This window comes from Mesoplodon bidens, assembly GCF_964165515.1.
Source record: "Mesoplodon bidens genome assembly, chromosome: 7".
In the NCBI taxonomy this organism is placed as follows: domain Eukaryota; kingdom Metazoa; phylum Chordata; class Mammalia; order Artiodactyla; family Ziphiidae; genus Mesoplodon; species Mesoplodon bidens.
Window position 1 is genome coordinate 102,869,784 of NC_138164.1, and position 21,585 is coordinate 102,891,368.

Consider the following 21,585-nt stretch of genomic DNA (forward strand, 5'->3'; position numbering starts at 1 on the left):
ATAGTAGTGATGGTAACACACCCTTATGAATATACTAAAACCACTGAATTATATACTTTAAGACGGTGAATTTTATAGTATGTAAGTTACATCTCAATAAAACTTACTAAAACAATGTTTGCCTCTACCAAAATAAACAAAAAAAGTAAACATCTAAGTTGGATTAAGAAGTCATTTCCTTTCTTGAAGGGCACAAGAATCTTATGCTGGAACAATCTTATGCCTATACCACCACAGCAATGTTTCTCAACCTTTTTTTTTTGCATCTGTACCTTATATGCAACCTTACAATCATTTTTATCAGTAACAACTCTTATTGGACAAAATGATTCTCAACTAGGTGGATCTAGGGTAGGGGAACAGGTATAGTATACAATTCTTCCTCTCCACCCAAGATTCTGATAGGACTGCGATGTCTTCTGCCTCTTCACTACACTAAAGAAAAAAGACACGGTACCAGAAATTATAGCAATTTTGATCAGAATTGTATCTTCTTACTCAAGTACTAAGTTTAGATCAGTAAAGTTAGAATTTTTATAATGTTTATTTTATCTTATAAACTATCACTAATTCATTAAATATTTATTGAATACCAAGTATATGTATTGAGTATATGTAGCCAGGCACTGTGCTGGCAGGCAAATTAAAGTTGCTTTTTAAGGTCTAAAATATATAGCAAAGCTCAATGGCACCTCCCCCAACCCAATTTAAAAAAAGAATTTCATAGAAGTGATACAGATCAGAAGAAATACAGTTTCCATGGAGAAATACAGAAGACTCTTTAATACTAATAATTAGTTATAAACCTGAAAATCAATATACCTTTAAGAACTGTTTATTTATTTTTATTGATGTAACACTGGTTCATGACATTATCTAAGATTCATGTGTACCACATTATAATTCGATTTCTGTATACACTATAGCGTGCTCACCACCAAAAGTCTAGTTCTCATCTGTCACCATACAATTGACTCCCTTTAGCCATTTTGCCCCCTGCCAATCAAAAATCAAGATATTTTAATAGCTATAAAGCTAAAGTTCACTTTTATATATATTGCTAAAAGGACAGTTTATAAGTAGCTAAGGAAAATAAAGCTGAACCACACTAACATGCTTGATATCAAGCACTGTATATGATGTAATTTTCAGGGGAGACAAATACCCCAAACTATAAAGCACTAGAGACATTCTTTAAGCTGTACACCAAAATGTCACAAAGCCAGAATCAGAATTCAAACTAAATGGTCAGGTAATCACCTAACTATAAATTTAGTAAATTAAAATGTACTTTAAAGATTGTTTTCTAGTTTGAAAAATTATAATACAGAAGTATAAAATATTCTAAGTAACACAAAGCTGACCAAAAGCTAATCAATACACTTGATACCATACACACACAGAGATATTATATAATAAGTAATGATTACTATAAGAATACTGATTATAATTTTACTCCAATTTGTGATTTACATGTTTAAGGGTTTTAAAGACCCTTATTTTTATTTCCCTGGTAACAAGCTAGTCATGATTTATTTTTATTTGGTAGTGTCTTATTTTTTTCAGTTGAGTTCTCTGAAATTATTTTTAATGCTATGAGTAAGCAAGCTCCAAATACCATAACTAAGTGAGGTTTGATGTTTGCTTCAATATAAAACTGACACATGCCTACAGACTATTAGGAGACTCTCAAAGTCAATCCAGGGAATCAAATGATCAAGTGGCTAGCAAGTTAAACCCTAAAGTTCACTATGGTCAATTTTCAAGATGCTGAGTCATTTTAAGTAATACAGATGAGATTTAGAGGCCAACTGACAGATGCCAGAATTAAAGAAAACAACACAATTTGTTAAAACTGTTAGCAAACTTGATTGCTTCCAAATTTATGTTCAACGAATGTCTCTAGTCAGAGTTTCTTATAATAAACTGATATATCACCAACAGTGTAACCTATATAAAATGTCTCAAGTATATAAGTAAACTACTTTTTTAAATAGAAAAACACCATAAAATACATCTTATATATTAATCTCACTTCTGGTTTTATATTGCCTTTCCTACTCTCATTTTTACTCTGTTCTGGTTATCACAAGTTATACTTCATACTGTTATACTGTATATAATATTTTAAGAGCAAAGCAAGATATTAATAAGTAGATAAGTAATAAGCAAATCAACTGAACTAAGTACTTTAGGTCAAGTGCCTGATTTTCTACATAAAGCTAGTGAATTTAGTTACAACTGACATTTTTATTGAAATGTTGTAAGGAGTTATGCTCAGTATTAACAAAACTTAGTGAGAAATTTACTTTCCCCATATATATAAAGATCTGTGCCAAAAAGCTGTTTTAAAGCATAAAGCAAACTAGCCTGCCATTCTTGATAACGTTGTTGATTTGTATCAAAAAAGGAGTGTTACTTACGTGTCCTGCATATTGTCCAAATTTCTTCCTTAGCCCAACAGCCAGGCCAGTAAGACATTTTGCTGCCAGAGCCACCAACATGACATTGGTGTCCTTTCCAACAACCTACAAAGGGTGGAAAGAAAGGAAAACAAAAGAGTCACAGCCCCATAGAAGGGAACTGAAAATTTATTCTTAAAAGAACTCTGAAAGCTATTATGTAATGAATAGCCAACTTTGTTTCCTACAAAAGAGGAAAGATTCTTCCTTGACAATATCAAATTTGGGAGCTTCCCTTCATTATGTTTAGTCTCCTATCTTAAAGTTCTACCGATAAAATATACATAAAACCAGGTCAAATCGTTAACCCTCCGTTGGTAGTAGTATGGGCTGTCAGCATTGCACAACTATGCAGGAGGTGACTCTGATAATGGCAGAGAAGCTGGAGGCCTGCTGACTTTGCTTTGGGGCAAGGAAAGCCAAAAGACGCTGTATCTCCAAAAGACACCACAGAGTACCAGCTCTAAAATTTATACCCAAGGGCTTCCCTGGTGGTGCAGTAGTTGAGAGTCTGCCTGCCGACGCAGGGGACACGGGTTCGTGCCCCAGTCTGCGAAGATCCCACATGCCATGGAGCGGCTGGGCCCGTGAGCCATGGCCGCTGAGCCTGCGTGTCCAGAGCCTGTGCTCCGCAACGGGAGAGGCCACAACAGTGAGAGGCCCGCGTACCGAAAAAAAAAAAAAAAAGTATACCCAAGAAACACCAGTAGAAACTGTTGTAGGTACCTTCAAGAAGCTGATGGGATGTAAACTATTATATATAGGATGGATAAATAACAAGGTCTTACTGTATAGCACAGGGAACTATACTATATTCAATATCCTGTGATAAACCATAATGGAAAAGAATATTAAAAAAATAATGTCTATATGTGTATAACTGAGTCACTTTGCTGTACAGCAGAGATTGGCACAGCACTGTAAATCAACTATACTTCAATTAAAAATTAAATTAAAAAAAAAAGAAGCTGATGTGGACTCTAAATTGCAAATGCCATTGCAACCATTCCTCTGAGGGAGCTTCTGGCCTTGCAGCTGCCATTTTAGTTATGTAGTGATCATCAGATTTGTATTCAGAGTCTCTTAGCAGAGTCTCCTCCAGCAATGTTTATACTACCACCCTCCGAAAGCATACCCTACAAGGCCCAGAACTTATCAAAAGTCATAGGTAGTAGCTGCATTTGTGTCAGTCTAGCAAGACAGTGACTATGCCTCAATTGCTTCCTAATAAGATTTTACTTTGGTATACTGCTCAAGTCAGCTGGTGTTAAAAAGCTGCTTTACTTTTAAGTGCTCCCAAACCCTTGTTTTTTCACTCTTTTCCCAGGTAGAAGTAATGCTTCTATTCTATTTTGGACTTTATCCCTAAGATCTGGTATATCATAAGCAGAACACTTCATTCCAGATTCCCTGAATTAAAGAACCCCTAATGCATAGCATTCAAGGAAGTTCTATTTGGCACCTACATATATTCCCTAAGTGCTGAGGAGTAAGGGTTAAAAGACTAACATTTATTAAAAACAACTTAAAAAACTAAAAACAGAACTACCATATGATCCAGCAATCCCACTACTGGGTATATACCCAAAGAAAACCATAATTCAAAAAGACACATGCACCCCAATGTTCACAGCAGCACTAATTACAACAGCCAGGACATGGAAGCAACCTAAATGTCCATCAACAGAGGAATGGATAAAGAAAATGTGGTATATATATATACAATGGAATATTACTCAGCCATAAAAAGGAACAAAATTGAATCATTTGTAGAGACATGGATGGACACAGAGAGTGTCATACAGAGTGAAGTAAGCCAGAAAGAGAAAAACAAATATTGTATATTAACACATACATGTGCAATCTAGAAAAATGGTACAGACGATCTTATCTGCAAAGCAGAAATACAGACACAGATGTAGAGAACAAATGTATGGATACCAAGGGGGAAGGTGGGATGGGGTGGGAGGAACTGGGAGATTGGGATTGACACATATACACTATTGATACTATGTATAAAATAGATAACTAATGAGAACATACTGTATAGCACAGGGAACTCTACTTAATGCACTGCGGTGAACTAAATGGGAAGGAAATCCGAAAAAGAGGGAATATATGTATATGTATAGCTGATTCATTTTGCTGTACAGTAGAAACTAACACAACATTGTAGGGCAACTATACTCCAATAAAAATTTTAAAACATTAGATGCCATAATTTTATAGGTGCTTTATAATCCTTATTTTATTTAATTTTCACTCAAACCCTATAAAGCAGGTACTATTATTATCTCAATTTTGTGGATTTCAAAAATTAAATAGAGGACTTCCCTGGTGGCTCAGTGGTTAAGAATCCACCTGCCAATGCAGGGGACACGAGTTCAAGCCCTGGCCCAGGAAGATCCCACATGCCACGGAGCAACTAAGCCCGTGCGCCACAACTACTGAGCCTGTGTGCCACAACTACTGAAACCTACGTGCCTAGAGCCTGTGCTCCATAACAAGAGAAGCCACCGCACTGAGAAGACTGTGCACTGCAACAAAGAGTAGCCCCAGCTCGCCACGACTAGAGAAAGCCTGCGTGCAGCAACGAAGACCCAACACAGCCAAAAATAAATAAATTTATTTTAAAAAAAATTAAATAGAGATTAACATGCTCAAGGTCACAGAGCTAGCAAATGGTAGTGCTGTGCTTCAAACCTAGGTCTGCTTTGACTCCAAAGCTTTTGCTCTCTTTACTAAAGCATATTCTCCCTCTAAACTCATGGCAAATTCATTTTCCTTATGAGAAGATGAGATCAGGGTCCTAATAAACATTTTGTTAAATCTGTAATTACTATAAATCTATGGAGTAAAAATTCTATTCAGTTTTGTATTGAATACATTATTGGTATTTGTAAACGTCTGGATTATTTTTTTTTCCTTACCAAAGCATCTCAGGTATTGTTTACATGCTAGACTTTATATTTAACATCTAAATGTATATTCTAGGAATGGGCATCAAAAACATGCCAGGCCCCATTCCAAGAGATCCTAGTTCAATGAATTTGTGATGGGATTTGGATATCAGTATTTTAATATAGCTCAAAAGGTGATTTTGTTATACTGCCCCAGTTAAAGGCCATCATTCAATCCCATCCTTAAGAGACTACCTCTAGGAACTTCCCTGGTGGCGCAGTGGTTAAGAATCTGCCTGCCAATATACGGGACATGGGTTTGAGCCCTGGTCTGGGAAGATCCCACATGCCGTGGAGCAACTATGCCTGTGCACTGCAACTACTGAGCTTGCGCTCTACAGCCCAAGAGCCACAATTACTGAGCCCGCGTGCTGCAACTACTGAAGCCCGCACGCCTAGAGCCTGTGCTCTGCAACAAGAGAAGCCACTGCAATGAGAAGCCTGTGCACCGCAAGGAAGAGTAGCCCCCGATTGCCGCAACTAGAGAAAGCCTGTGTGCAGCAACGAAGACCCAACGCAGCCAAAAATAAATTAAAAAAACTTAAAAAAAGAAGACATTCTTAAAAAGAGAGAGAGAGACTACCTCTAAAGTTACCATTAGATCAATAACCAGTGGAAGTTGAATCTCAGATACTGATGATCCTAACGTAAAGTTTTGAAGAGGATCTTGTGAACCTATTATAGTTCAGGATATAGTAGAAGATTGAATGAATTTATTGGTGAGCGATGAACCAGGCGTCTATTACAATATCTGCCTGTTAACACTCACTGTCACACATCTCAGTTTGATTAAACAAGTTGTTCTTAACTGGGAAATGGGAGTGGCGGGGGGACTTCCCTGGTGGTCCAATGGTTAAGACTCCGCACTCCCAATGCAGGGGGCACGGGTTCCTAAGATCCCACATGCCGTGCTGTGCGGCCAAAACAAGCAAACAAACAAAACAACAAAAACAAAACGGGAGTGGGGCATATGGAAAAGTGTTTGTTTTTAAGAAAAACAGTGTATGTGGGGGGACTCTATTCCAGCATTGAGGAAAAACTCAGCAACTCTGTTCTAGAGCTGGGAAAGAAAGCTTGAGCTCACAATGTTAATTTAACCTAAATAATGGGAAATATTCTGTAATTAAAAGTGCTGTCACTTATTCCATAAATCTAGGCCTACAATGTGATTCTAAGTAATAATTAGTATGTATCTTTAACTAGTAGTGTAAGCCACTAAACAGTAATCAAAACAAAAACACTGTTGGCCAAACAAACAAACCCAAAACCCCCCAAAACCCATCATAATTGTGTTTAGAAAACTATAATGAATACAAGAAAAAGAAAGACCAAGTGAAAAAGTGTTAATAACACAGAGAAAGTCAATGGAGATTCTATAATAAAACACCTTGAAAACCCACATCTTAAAGATGAAAAAATATATATACCAACCAATATCCATAGGTAATTGACAAAGTCAAAGAAGCTATCTGAGGGGTGGGAGGGAGGGAGAAAAGGAATCTTATAAAGAACTATAACCCGTGAGAACAGGAAAGCCATCAAAATATGCTAGGTCAGGTGACAACTCAGAAGAAGACAGTTTATGAAATAATTTCAGGAATTTCAAAATGAATAGTTTTTTACTATTTGCATTAAAGGGTAAAATTGGGAAATTAGTAAGATTACTTGATAAAGACACTAGAGAGAAGAAACTATTTACGGAAGGAAGAGGGATGGGTCTACAAAGACCAACATAGGTGAATATAATATGAATATGGCAGGGAGAGGGGGTGGGGGAAGGAAGGATTGGGAGTTTGGGATTAGTAGATACGAACTAGTATATATAGGATGGATAAACAACAAGGTCCTACTGTATAGCACAGGAAACTATATTCCATTTGCTGGGATAAACCATAATGGAAAAGAATATGAAAAAGAATATATATAGAGCTTCCCTGGTGGCACAGTGGTTAAGAACCCACCTGCCAATGGACGGGACACAAGTTCGAAACCTGGTCCGGGAAGATCCCATATGCCTTGGAGCAACTAAGCCCGTGCGCCACAACTACTGAGCCCGCATGCTACAACTACTGAAGCCCGAGCGCCTAGAGCCCATGCTCTACAACAAGAGAAGCCACCGCAATGAGAAGCACGTGCATCGCAACAAAGAGTAGCCCCCGCTCACCACAACTAGAGAAAGCCCACGCACAGCAACGAAGACTCAACACAGCCAATAAATAAATAAATAAAAATAAAAAAACATAAAAACAGTAAACTGATTTAAAAAACCAAAACAAAATGTCAGGACTTCCTTGGAGGCACAGTGGTTAAGAATCCGCCTGACAATGCAGGGGACATGGCTTCGATCTCTGGTCCAGGAAGCTCCCACATGCTGCAGAGCAACTAAGCCCATGCACCACAGCAACTGAGCCTGCACTTTAGAGCCCGCAAGCCACAACTACTGAAGCCCGTGTGCCACAGCTACTGAAGCCCATGCTCCTACAGCTCGTGCTCTGCAACAAGAGAAGCCACCTCCATGAGAAGCACATGCACCGCAACGAAGAGTAGCCCCTGCTCGTTCCAACTAGAGAAAGCCAGTGCGCAGCAATGAAGACCCAACACAGCCGAAAATAAAAAAGCAAGCAAACAAAAACCCCAAAAAACCCCACAAAATGTCATGTTTCATGTTAATTTACATTGACATTAACTTTTCATTGTTTTAAATATTTTAGCCACAACATTAAGTTTCTTTTTACTTGTTTGTTGCCTTTGATTGGTTGCCCCCACTCCACCATGTAAAGAGGGAAAGTGCCTCCTGCTACCCTAAGATCTCACAGAAATCCACTGTCTATGTCTACCCAAATATAAAGATCCATAATCTTCTCTGTATAGAATACAGAGAGAGCTTATATTCATAGTCACAATGCCAATGGAAATCACAGAACAGTCTTCATTTGAAAAGCTAATATCCTAAGAAAATGCATGTAGAGAACATCAACTATTAACATTCCTGATTCCAATGAACATTCCTGACCATTACATAGGGAAAAATAAAAGCTTTTATTTGAGCCACTGAGAATTCAGTGCAATATATGTTTCCATAAGATTCCTGATAAAAATTATATGCTAGAACTTACAGAAAATCTGAAGCTCTCTTCAAGGCCACTAGAATCTCACTTCCCCTTACCACCTTCTACCCTTCCTTTTTCCTCCCAGGCTCCAGGTTGGCGAAGTCTTTTCCCTAGGGCAATTCCCTTTTAATTACAGTCAGTCCTCCGTAACTGCAGATATGGAGGGCCAACAGTATTCATTGTACTATGCCTTTTTATACAAGGAACTTGAACAGATTTAGTATAGGTGGGAGCACCTGGAACACCCCCCCTCCCCCTATCGGGGATACCAAGAGACGACTGTAGTCTTGTCTGGGTCTTTGGCTCTTCAAGATGGAAGACTGATGAACAACGATTTTGACAAATAATATCCCTGTCTCCAAATCCTACTTAGAGGAAAGCAAAGGAAGGCAGACTGTGAGAAGATACGGGCCATCCTCATTATTTATGGATTTCATATTTGTGAATTCATCTACTCATTAAAATTAACTTATAAGCCCCAAATCAATAATTGAGGCACTTTCCTGGTCACTCACAGACAAGCACAGACCTGGGAAAAATCTATGTTGCCTGATGTGCACATTCCCAGCTGAGATGAACAATGCAATACTCTGCCTTCTTCTTTCAGCTCTCATACTGTACCCAAGTATCTTTTTTGTTTGTTTTTGTTTTTTTTTTTGCTGTACGCGGGCCTCTCACTGTTGTGGCCTCTCCCGTTGCGGAGCACAGGCTCCGGACGCGCAGGCCCAGCCGCTCCGCTGCATGTGGGATCTTCCTGGACCAGGGCATGAACCCGTGACCCCTGCATCGGCAGGCGGACTCTCAACCACTGCACCACCAGGGAAGCCCCCCAAGTATCTTTTTCATAGTCTATTTACTGCCTTGGTCTTTTGCATTTTTGTGCTTTCGATTGGTGCTTTCACTGTTTAAAATGGCCTCCAAGCGTATTGCTGAAGTGTTGTCTGGTGTTCCTATGTGCAAAAGTGCTGTGTTGTCCCTTTCGGAGAAAATAAATGTGTTAGGTAGGCTTTGTTCAGGCACGAGTTATATTTCTGTTGGCTGTGAGTTCAATGTTAATGGATCAATAATACATACTGAATAAGATGTCTTCAAACAGAATAAAACAAGGTTATGCATTGATCGGTTGATGAAAATGTGACCAGAGGGTTGCAGGACCTTAACGCTGTACCTTCCATTGGAGCAATGGTTCAGCATTTGCTAATTCAGTGTCTGTGGTGACTTGACAGAACATAAGTACTATGAATAATGAGAATTACTCTTATATACACATATAATTAAGGTGGCTCCTCCCCCCATCACGCTAATCCTCTGCAATTTCAGGCTGAAGAAGCAAACAAAACATTTTCATCCTTGCTATATTCAAGAAAATGTCTTCAGGGACTTCCCTGGTGGTGAAGTGGTTAAGAATCCGCCTGCCAAGGCAGGGGACATGGGTTCGAGCCCTGTTCTGGGAAGATCCCACACGCTGCGGAGCAACTAAGCCTGTGTGCAACAACTACTGAGCCTACACTCTAGAGCCCATGAGCCACAACTACTGAGCCCGTGTGCCACAACTACCGAAGCCCGTGTGCCTAGAGCCTGTGCTCTACAACAAGAGAAGCCACCGCAATGAGAATCTTGTGCACTGCAATGAAGAGTAGCCCCCGCTGGCCGCAAACTAGAGAAAGCCCACACGCAGCAATGAAGACTCAACGCAGCCACAAATAAATAAATTAAATGAGTAAATTAAAAGAAAAAAAGTTTGTCCTTAAGCTCTATAACTACATCCACAATTGTCTGATCTGTACTTTCAGACTTTATGAAAAGCCAGTACATACAAAAATATCCACCCCAGCATTCAACTTGTTTGGACCTAGGCAATAACAAAGGAGTATTTCCTAAAATATTTCTTTCTTATTTAGTACTTACCTGCTTTATAATTGACCACATATCCCCAGATCCTGCACTTTACATGCTAATATAATACAGGGTGTTATCCCTTGCTATCTAATGAAAAACGCTCTTCATATTTAATATTTGTCCCATTAAATGGAGCCAATTTAAAAAGCTCATTCTGTAGAATTATAAAACTAGACTATCTGGTTCTAGATCAGCAAGATTCTCTTTTTCTTGACATTTGTATAAGCTACCAAATAGCATATTTAAAGTCAGAGTGATAATAAACAAAGATTGAAAACCAATCCCTCTAAACTAACCTAGGACAGTCATTTTAAATAACCCTTAAAAAAATGTATGCCTATAATTCAAAAACCATCAATAGTGTTCCGTAAATGGCAATGTAACTGTGGTAAAAAAAGATTGACTGATGAAGAAAAACTCAATGGCCTGGTCTGCTGTTGGGATACCAATGCTGAAACTCCCCACATTTACCTTCTTCAAAGCTTTTACTAAATCTGCATAATCGCCTGCTTCCAGTTTGGGGTTTTTCACTAGTACTTCTACAGCTTCCAGGGCTTCTTTTCTTTCTTGCCATTTTTTTGCCTCCTACAAAACACAATATGAGTCACTTGTAGAACAGAAAATAAGAGCGCAAAATAAAAGTCTATTTCTTGCATGCCACTAATTCAAAGATATATATTTTTTGTTTTCAGAAACTTTCTAAAGCTAGTCAGAAATCAAAATTACAGAACTGTGTAGCCAATCAGAATGTTTTGTTCATATACATAAAATTTTGTTCATATATTAGACGTATTTTTGTAACATCTCATAAGCCTAATGTTCTACAATAAGTAAACAGAATGAAATGCCATAGCCTTTTCCTTCTCATTTTCTGGGTAAACTTTAAGCAAGTGTTAAACAGAAAACATTAATAGAAAGCATTTCTAGCATATCTCACAGCGGCACCTCTACAGGAGAGAGGGATTTCCATACTGATAACATTAGAAAGACCAGAAAAGAACAAACATATAACCAACAACCAATACTGTTCTAATCCTGGATATGAGTTTTCCAGATTGTAGGTATAATGCTATAGTTTTTTTTGTTTTATGGCCATGAAGTACAATATGCTTCACCGGAACTTGAATACCCACCGTTGGAGAGAACTGGGGATAAGAACAAGATGACAAACCCATCACCTGAAGGAGATTACAACCCAATTCAAGTTATAATCAGAAGATAACACAGGATACTCAAGGAGCTGACGGCAGAGGTAGGATGATCTTCAGTAAATCACTATCAGGCCATGATGACTGTGACGGGGGGAGTACAAGCTGCTTTGGTAAGACAGCAAGAGGACTCAGCCCAGTTTAGGTTTCCAGGTATGATCTCCTCCCCCAAGAAGTGATGCTTAAGGTGGGATCTAGATGATGGAGAGTTATTATGAGGTAAATGGGGCGGGGGGGGGGGAAGAACGTTATAGGCAGAAAGAACAGCATATGTTAAGGCCTAGAGTTTAGGGGGGGAAAAAGCTTGGCACATTTGATACCAGGAGAAACTCAGTATGACTGGAGCATGGAGAGTGAGAGGAATTAGAGATGTGGCTGGGAGGTAAGTGGGGATCTCAAAGGCACCATAAATCACACCTCAGTGGCTACAGTATGATTTCAGACATCATCTTAAAACCCATGGAAGCCACTGAAGGATTTTAATGAGGCAATACTATGGGAAGATTTCCATTTTCAAAAATGACACCTCTCATTATATTGTGAACTATGATGGGAAGGAGGCAAGAGCAGACAGGGAATCTTGTAAGAAGACTACAGCAGCATACAAGGCAAGAGCTGATGGTAGTGGTTGGGATAAAACTTTCTCAATTGGGGATAATTTTGTCCCCTGGGGTACATGTGGCAAAGTCTGGAGACATTTTTGACTGTCATGACTTGGAGGAATGGTATTACTAATATCTGATCGGTAAAGGCCAGTGATGCTGCTAAACATACAACAATGCACATGCAATTCCCCAAGCAAAGAAATACCTGGCAAAAAATGTCAACAGTGCCAAGGTCAAGAAAGCCTGGGGTAGGGGGAAAAAAAAAAAAGTAACCCAGGGGTAGAGAAAGAAATCCTGGGGATGGAGAAAGGGGGATGAATTTGAGAGATATTTAAAGGTAAAAACCAGACAGACAATGAGGAAAAGATATAAGTCAAGAATAATGTTCAGGTTTCTGGAAAGAAGTAAAAAGAAGGACTAAAGTAGGTACATATACAAAGTAGTATGGGAACAAAGAAGAAACAACTGACTCACATTATTAGGGAAGATACGGGGTGGAAGAGGGTGCACCAGGAAAAGGGCTCAGAAGAGCATTCTAATTATATTCAAGTAATTATTTAAAATGAAATAAATGAAAGAAGTCTACCATTACTTACAATTTTGTCATAAAAGTCTTTGGGAAGTTTGGAAAGAATTTCTACTGCTTCCAAAAGCTCATAAGCATCTATCTGTGGTACCTCATCACCATCGTCACCACCTTCCAGGAGGAAAACAAAACAAAACAACCCTTAAAAATGGATGAAATGGGGCTTCCCTGGTGGCGCAGTGGTTGAGAGTCCGCTTGCCGATGCAGGGGACACGGGTTCATGCCCCGGTCCGGGAAGATCCCACATGCCGCGGAGCTGCTAGGCCCGTGAGCCATGGCCGCTGAGCCTGCACGTCCGGAGCCTGTGCTCCGCAACGGGAGAGGCCACAACAGTGAGAGGTTCGTGTACCGCAAAAAAAAAAAAAAAAAAAAAGGATGAAATGGGGACTTCCCTGGCAGTCCAGTGGTTAAGACTCGGCCTTCCAATGCAGGGGGTGGGCATGGGTTCAATCCCTGGTCGGGGAACTAGTATCCTGCATGCCACGCAGTGTGGCCAAAAAAAAAAAAAAGAAAAGAAATAGTTTTACTTATTAAACAGTTATCAGCTATCCTTTCACACCCCTGATGAAATCTTGATACAGGAGGGATCAGAATTATTAATCTTACAAACCATAGGATTGTATGTATTTTCTTAAACAGCAGTCCTATAAAATGCACCTCGTGAACACAGGTTACTGTGACAGGGCCAGTTCTTGCTAATTTTTATAGAAACCAGCGTTGAGAAGTGGCTTACCTCCCTCAGCTTCTCCACCAGCAGACTGCTGCTGTTCCAATTTAGCTTCTAGTTCTTGCTGGGAACGCAAAAACCTACTTGGTTTAGGAGCACCTGTTGGCAGTTTGACCCATTCTTCTTCTAGTTCTTTCAACTGCAAATATCATAAAATATTTTAAAAACATATCTATATCTCTGCCATTAGAGAATATATTTATATTTACCAATAGATCAGAACCCAATTTCTTATTTATGTGGCTCTAATAAGGCAAACAAGAAAAGATAAATTGTGCACATTTTGTAGTATGAGTCAAATTGATGTATATCTGCTATACTGAAGATGTATGACTAAGCACTTAGAAGGATAAAATCCACTTTTTAAGACACTCTCATTATTTCATGAATTCACATATATTTGCAACAAATAATGCCTCCAAAACCAACTGAAATATAAAAAATAGAATGCACTTTGTCTAAACAGATATTAAGTCCTGCCACCCAAAAGTATTATAAAAGGATCTTATAGGACTTCCCTGGTGGCACAGTGGTTAAGAATCCACCTGCCAATGCAGGTGACACAGGTTCCAGCCCTGGTCCGGGAAGATCCCACACACCGCAGAGCCACAACTACTGAGCCTGCACTCTAGAGCCCGTGACCACAACTACCGAGCCTGCACTCTAGAGCCCGTGAGCCACAACTACTGAGCCTGCGTGCCACAACTATTGAAGCCCGCGTGCCTAGAGCCCGTGCTCTGCAATAAGAGAAGCCACCGCAATAAGAAGCCTGTGCACTGCAACAAAGACCCAACACAGCCAAAGATAAATAAATAAAGTAATTAATTTAAAAAAAAGGATCTTATAAACTGCCATAGATTCAACACTAACCTATTGGCATAGGTGAATGCATAGTATTTAACTTGAGAGGACACAGTAACAGTAGAAACAGGTATGCTCAGAAAAAACTGATTTCAAAATTAAGAATGAAAAATAATTATTTGTAAGGACAGAATATCAACAACAATGACAGGAAGGAAATATCTTCATATTAACCTTATACAAAGACAACCAAAAAACTTTGTGCCTCACCTGGACAGAGTTTATACTTTGTAATGGGGGTCTCAGAGCATCTCGAATCCATCTATAAATCTCCACAGCAATTAGTTTGGCTTCATCTCGAACAGCCTTCTCTCGAGACTCAAAGAGTTTTGGCAACACTTTGATAATTGGCTTCAGTAAGATGATTTTGGAACCAAATTCACTAGAAGTAAAAATTGGAAAAAAAACTGTCACCATGCAATATGCTTTGGTAAAGTGTTAGTCTGAATTCACTCAAACATAGTTCTATATCTATATATAATAGAGACATATAGGTTGAGTTTTTTTAGGGAAGAAGAAAAAAGAAACTTATAACAACATCTGTATTTAGATGCCATTCTTCTAAGAATATTATTTAATGTCCAGAGCCCAAAATAATATTACCATTTAAAAACTTTCTAGGTAACCAGTCTAGGAATTACTCAAATCTAAGATGGATCAACACTTGTGTAACATCTTAAATATATATGTATGTACATTAAAAAGTTTAAAATAGAAACAAATCAATTTATAAATATTTAGATGAGTGAAATCTACTTTTAATAAGCTTGCTTATTTATTTATTTATTTATTTGGCCTGCGCCAGGTCTTAGTTGCAGCACGCGGGATCTTTGGTGCCGCATGCAGGATCTTTAGTTGCAGCATGTGGACTTCGTAGTTGCGATATGCGGACTCAGTTGTGGCATGCATGCGGGATCTAGCTCCCCAACCAGAGTTCAAACCTAGGCTCCCTGCATTGGAAGCACGAAGTATTACCCATTGGATCACCAGGGAAGTCCCTTAATAAGCTTTTATTAGCTCTTCTATTTAATTACAGGGATTCACTCCACTTGGTAGATCACCAATCCTGGCAGTGTGTCTTTCATTCCTGACTCGAAGCTATCACACTATAACTTCAGGCAACTTAAATCTCTCTTTGCTTCAGTTTTCCATGTGGAAAACAGTTGCATTCTGACTTCTTTTAAAAAGGCAGTATAGGGACTTCCCTGGTGGCACAATGGTTAAGAATCTGCCTGCCAGTGCAGGGGACGCAGGTCTGAGCCCTGGTCCGGGAAGATCCCACATGCCGCAGAGCAACTAAGCCCGTGCACCACAACTACTGAGCCTGCATGCCACAACTACTGAAGCCCGCGCGCCTAGAGCCCGTGCTCCGCAACAAGAGAAGCCACCGCAATGAGAAGCCCTCGCACCAACGAAGAGTAGCCCCTGTTCGCTGCAACTAGATAAAGCCCGTGCGCAGCAACAAAGACCCAACGCAGCCAAAAATAAAATAAAAATAAATACATTTATAAAAAACTAAAATCAAAAGGCAGTATATTTAACATTATATATCTGTCACATATCATATTTTTAAGTTCCCAACTTAAAAATATAGCTTTCTGATTCACTGCTAACATTTCTGAATAACAAATTCTGGAGCAAGAGAGATTCAGTTATGAAAGAAGACTGACATTCTGTAGTAGGATCCATATATACTATTTATCTATTATCTAATGTACACAAATGCAACAAAATGTCTCAGTAATAGCTACTGACACACTCTAACAGGTTAAAGAAGAAGACTGAAAATACTTTCCCTAGAAAGTGATATTTAACAAGACACCAGTTTATGTAAATAGTTCAAATATAGCCATCATAGCATGAAAATAAACCAGATGATCTTCAATATTTCCTTTAAAATCTCTTTTATTTTAATAGAAAAAAAACATTCTAACTTGGTTCAGCAGACCTTTAAGACTAAAGGAAAAATAAGAACTTATAGCAATGATAAACCATTCTGTTTAGGAATACTCATCACAGTGTCTGAAGAACCTAACATTTGGGATCTCTTAATCTTCCTTTACGTTACTACTGTTTCATCTGATTTTTGTTTATTTGTTTCACTATCCTGGCCTAGTTCTGAAAGATATTAAAAAAAAAAAAACAGATGGAGCAGGTCCAAATGGAAAATAGTTACCTTAACAATACAAAACCTAATCTTGATACTACACATATTACTATAGGGGGGAAAAGTTCTAAAAGCTTGTTTTAGGGGCCACAGAACATTTTTGGTCTCCTGAAGCTACCACTAACATAGATAGCTTGAGGAAGCTCTGGAACCAAGGACTGAACAGTTCCTGAAGGTCCCAGAGAGCTATCTAGTAGTTCTACTACAGATTCTGAGATGCCTTAGGACAAATAAAGAACCATACAGGAATGGGACTAAACAACAACATCTATAAGGAAGACATAAAAGACAATATACCTAACTTGTCCTTTTTCTACCCTTATTCTCCCAGTCAGCTTAAAAATGGAATAGCCAGAGTTTACAGAACTCCAGATTAGAAACTTCTAATTTTAAGGTAGAATACAGTATAATATATATTTTTATTAAGAAACCCATTACTAAGGACAGAACAAATCTATTAAGACAAGCACCGTCTTGACAATGCAGTCAATTCACTAAATTTCTAAGATGACAGAATGAACACACTATTTACTACTCATAAAAATACATGCCTACTATACTAGAATAGGCTAGGGATGAGGAAAATTTTATCACAAAAGAATCTAAGTGAAAGTCAAATTTTATAAAAGAACATTATGAACCAAGCGAAAGACAAAGTTTACTGATATAAATTGAAGACAGTTTAACAAAATTTAAGAATTTTGATACTTTCATGTAAGATAAACACCAAAGGAAGCATATTCTCCAAGAAGTAGGTCATATACAAAATCACCAGAGGTGAGTTGGGATGATCTTCACACCCACAGGTCACACATTCAGGATTTCACTAGAGCTGCTTTCTAAAGTATCTCATGTGGAAGTATTGGGGACAGGATATCAGATTAGAAGGACTGCCAAATCAGAACAAACCAGTGTTTTGTCTAATTCAGATTTCCATAGAAAATTACAGCCACTTGTTCCTGAAAGAGATCCCATTCATGAAAAACTTCACTGCCAAACAACACTTAATTCTAGGGTTGAAAATAACTTATTACATAAGAGTAAAAGTTATTTTCTATTTCTGTTGCTATGCTTCTGTTTAAAGGCATATAGCATTTGCTTCTATTTTATTTTAAAAAGCACCTAAACAAAGGTTTACTTCAGCCAATGTTTCAAACTACATAAATTTATGCCTGAGGATAACAAGAGAAACAGAGCTCCTTACCCTGAGGAGTGCTTTCCCATGAAAAAGTTAATTCATAATCTGAGAAAAGGTCAGAAATATCCCCCACTCATCTTCATTAGAAAGAGATTTAGGGACTTCCCTGGTGGCGCAGTGGTTAAGAATCCACCTGCCAGTGTAGGGGACATGGGTTTGATCCCTGGTCCGGGAAGATCCCACGTGCTGCGGAGCAACTAAGCCCGTGCACCACAACTACCGAGCCTGCACTCTAGAGCCCGTGAGCCACAACTACTGAGTCCATGTGCCACAACTACTGAAGCCCACGCACATAGAGCCCGTGCTCCACAGCAAGAGAAGCCACCGACATGAGAAGTCCACACACCGCAATGAAGAGTAGCCCCCCACTCGCCGCAACTAGAGAAAGCTCACACGCAGCAATAGAGATCCAACACAGCCAAAAGTAAATAAATAAATAAATTTATAAAAGAAAAAAAAGAAAGAGATTTAGATAAAATAACTATGCAACACACTTAAAGGCTAAAATGACTGAATACAAAGTGTCACACTTGAGGAATGGCTTTAGCTTTTCCAGGTCACTTTTCTGGTCGGTATGGTCTGCCAAGTCAAGCCCAACAGCTTTCATTTCTGTTTAAACCAGGAACCCAAACTCAATTGAGATATTCTAGTTAACAGAACTAAAGCAAAAAGAAAAGGTTTTACCTTAAGGCTTTCCTCAGTGTCTCTATACAGGCCACTATGATCTTGGGGTTCTTATTGTCCAGGCCTTTCAGGAGCTCTTCTTGCACAGCTTCTCCTTTCTCAATCTCTATGTACATTAGACAAATCTCAATGCCTAGCTCCTTGGCTTTGGCCTTGGGTTGGTTGAACACTTTACTCACAACACCTGATACAACTTCCCCTGTGGTTCTGTAATATAGATTATAAACAACAACAACCATACACATAAAAACACACTTTAGTAGAAAGAGCTGGTAAAGGTCATGGAAAGTGGGGGAAACAAATACTTTTTTAAAAATGCTGAGAAATAAAGTAAATGAGACTCTAAAAACTTTATGTTCAAGTAAAACAGAAACAAACTCACAGACTTAGAGAACGAACTTAGGGTTACTGCGGGGAAGGGATAGCCAGGGAGGTTGGGGTTGACATGTACACACTGCTGTATTTAAATAACCAACAAGGACCTACTGTATAGCACAGGGAACTCTGCTCAATGTTATATGGCAGCCTGGATGGGAGGTGAGTTTGGGGGAGAATGGATATATGTATATCAATGGCTGAGTCCCTCTGCTGTGCACCTGAAACTACCACAACATTGTTAATTGGCTACACTCCAATATAAAATAAAAAGTTTAAAAAAATTATGTTCAAGAACATTAAAAAAAAACCTTATGCAAACCATAAGAGGTTAAGACATGTCATAACAGACAATGACATAGAACCATAGTTTCTATTTACACATATAGGAAATTTAAACAAGAAAGCAAAAATCCCTTGAAAGGGGCTTCCCTGGTGGCGCAGTGGTTGAGAGTCCGCCTGCCGATGCAGGGGACACAGGTTCGTGCCCCGGTCCAGGAAGATCCCACATGCCGCGGAGCGGCTGGGCCCGTGAGCCATGGCCTGCGCATCCGGAGCCTGTGCTCCGTAATGGGAGAGGCCACAACAGTGAGAGGCCCGCACACCACCAAAAAAAAAAAAAAAAAAAAAAAAAAAAACCCTTGAAATCTCACTACCCAGAGAAAACTACTTTCAACTTTATGGTATCCATCCTTCTAGACTTTTCTATATGCAGAGATAGATAGACAGATACAGATACATTTTATAAAAATAAGATTAGAGTTCTTACTTTTTTGGAAAATTTTTGAAAGTCATTTAAACCACTTTTTAGGACAAGAGAATTTCTTCACAGAGTGAATGGATATGTACCTTTAATAACAAAAGGCTGTTCCTGACTCCTTGGCAAGACTTTACAGTAGCTTTATTGCTTTGAGTTTCTTCTAAATTAAATAAAACCTGTACTACTGGAAATGAGAGAAACTGAGTGGGTTGGAATTACATGCAGCATTTGTCAAAAAAGTTTCTAGTATCAGAAGAAAAATAAAATTAAAAAAGCAATGGTATCACTGATGGCAAGGGGAACTCACTGATGCTGGTTAACAAAACTGTCAAATTAATAACTGTCTTTCTTGGTATAATTTTTGAGGTGAGTCAAGTACAGTAGGCCCTCCATATTGGTGGGTTCCTTATCCACAGGTTCCTTGTCTGCAGATTCAACCAAACTTGTATCAAAAATATTTGGGAAAAAAATTCCAGAAAGTTCCAAAAAGCAAAACTTGAATTTGCCATGCAGCCAACTATTTACACATTATTTATATTGTAGTTACAATTATTTACACAGCATTTACATTGTGTTAGGTATTGAGAGTAACCTGGAAATGAGTTACAGTATACAGTAGAGTGTACGTAGGTTATATGCAAATACTAGGCCATTTTACGTGAGGGACTTGAGCATCTGTAGATTTTGCTATCCTAGGGCGTAGGGGTGGGGACTTTTGTCCTGGAACCAATTCCCATGCAGATACCTAGGGATGTGTGTATATATTTCTTGTGCAATTAGGTCAAGGGTCCCCAATGTTTTTTTGTTTTTTGTATGGAGGGCTCCTTTCAATGACATAAAGACTAGTATTAGAAAAGTGAGGCTTATCAGGTATGGGAGACTGGGGTGACTGGAAACCTCTATCATCCAATAAGCTGGGAGTTACAGAGATTATTTAGTTCGCATTACCTCTCCTAAGAGATAAAAGTGCCTAATGGCCATAGGGAGAAAGATGTGATTCTAAGATCATCTAGCCTGGAACCACTGTAGAAAAAGATTTAAGTAATGCCCAAATGTTTTCAGTGAAAATTTGACGTCTTTGCTAACCACCTCAGTTTCTTCTAAAACTTACAAAAGATTTTCCCTCTTGGAGTAATTCTCATACAAAAGTCTCAAAAGGAAAAGCACTTGCTCATCAAACCTTAAGGTAAAAACTCAAGATCTGATTTCTCATTTGCTCCTCTCTAAAGATCTCTTGTACCATTTAGACTTCTGAGAGCAGATAAAGACTGAAATGAAAAACAAGTGTCAAGAAGCTATGAAAGTTAAGAAATGAATATCCTCTAAAAGTGCTAATAACTAAGCACAGTGATCCATAAATATACATAAATTAATCCATGTAGCACGAGACAGGGGTTTTTACCAGAACAGTTGGAAAGAAACTACTTACTTTCCTGCTACATGGGCATTTTCAACATAAACAAGTGCAGCTTCTAATCCTTTCAATTGAACCACTGCATTGGAATCAGTCACAAATTTTTTGATCAATCCTAAAAATTTGGACCATTCTGGGCTCTTTTCATCCTTTATTTTCTGGAAGATCTTCAGGGCCTCTTCATACCCACTTAACCTTGCTTTCCACAGCTAAAAGAAAAGTATTTTGAAACAAAATGAAATTTAATGACATTATCATCTACCATTGGGGTTGGGGGGTGGAATGAGTACCTTATACCAGGTAATTTGAACAAAGGACCCCAGACTAGAAACAAAAACGGAGTTTAAGAAATCCAGATAGCTTTTTTTTTTAAAGATTAGCTAATAAACTTTTTCTTATACGTGTTCAATATTTATGATATTCTGTCAAGGCCTTCTAGAATTCATAAACAGGCCACTATAAATGTACCCCACTTTGTATCCAAGTATTAGTCATTACTTCTTTGTAATATGACATTAAAGATGTAACAATTCAAACATGAGAAATTTTCCTGCTGAAACTGCCCTATC

The 21,585-nt window shown here is 38.6% G+C and overlaps 1 protein-coding gene across 3 annotated transcripts in view; it reads right to left on the bottom strand.

The window, feature by feature from the left end:
* CKAP5 (cytoskeleton associated protein 5) overlaps positions 1-21,585 on the bottom strand; it is a 108,467-nt gene that overhangs the window by 49,986 nt on the left and 36,896 nt on the right. For all 3 annotated transcript variants that reach the window (XM_081241141.1, XM_081241139.1, XM_081241140.1), the window contains exons 3-9: positions 21,032-21,225; positions 18,468-18,674; positions 14,629-14,800; positions 13,564-13,696; positions 12,841-12,941; positions 10,903-11,016; positions 2,424-2,528 (exon numbers count right to left, since the gene is read on the bottom strand). In XM_081241141.1, coding sequence (XP_081097267.1) covers positions 2,424-2,528; positions 10,903-11,016; positions 12,841-12,941; positions 13,564-13,696; positions 14,629-14,800; positions 18,468-18,674; positions 21,032-21,225 — 1,026 coding nt within the window. The remainder of the gene's footprint in view (positions 1-2,423; positions 2,529-10,902; positions 11,017-12,840; positions 12,942-13,563; positions 13,697-14,628; positions 14,801-18,467; positions 18,675-21,031; positions 21,226-21,585) is intronic.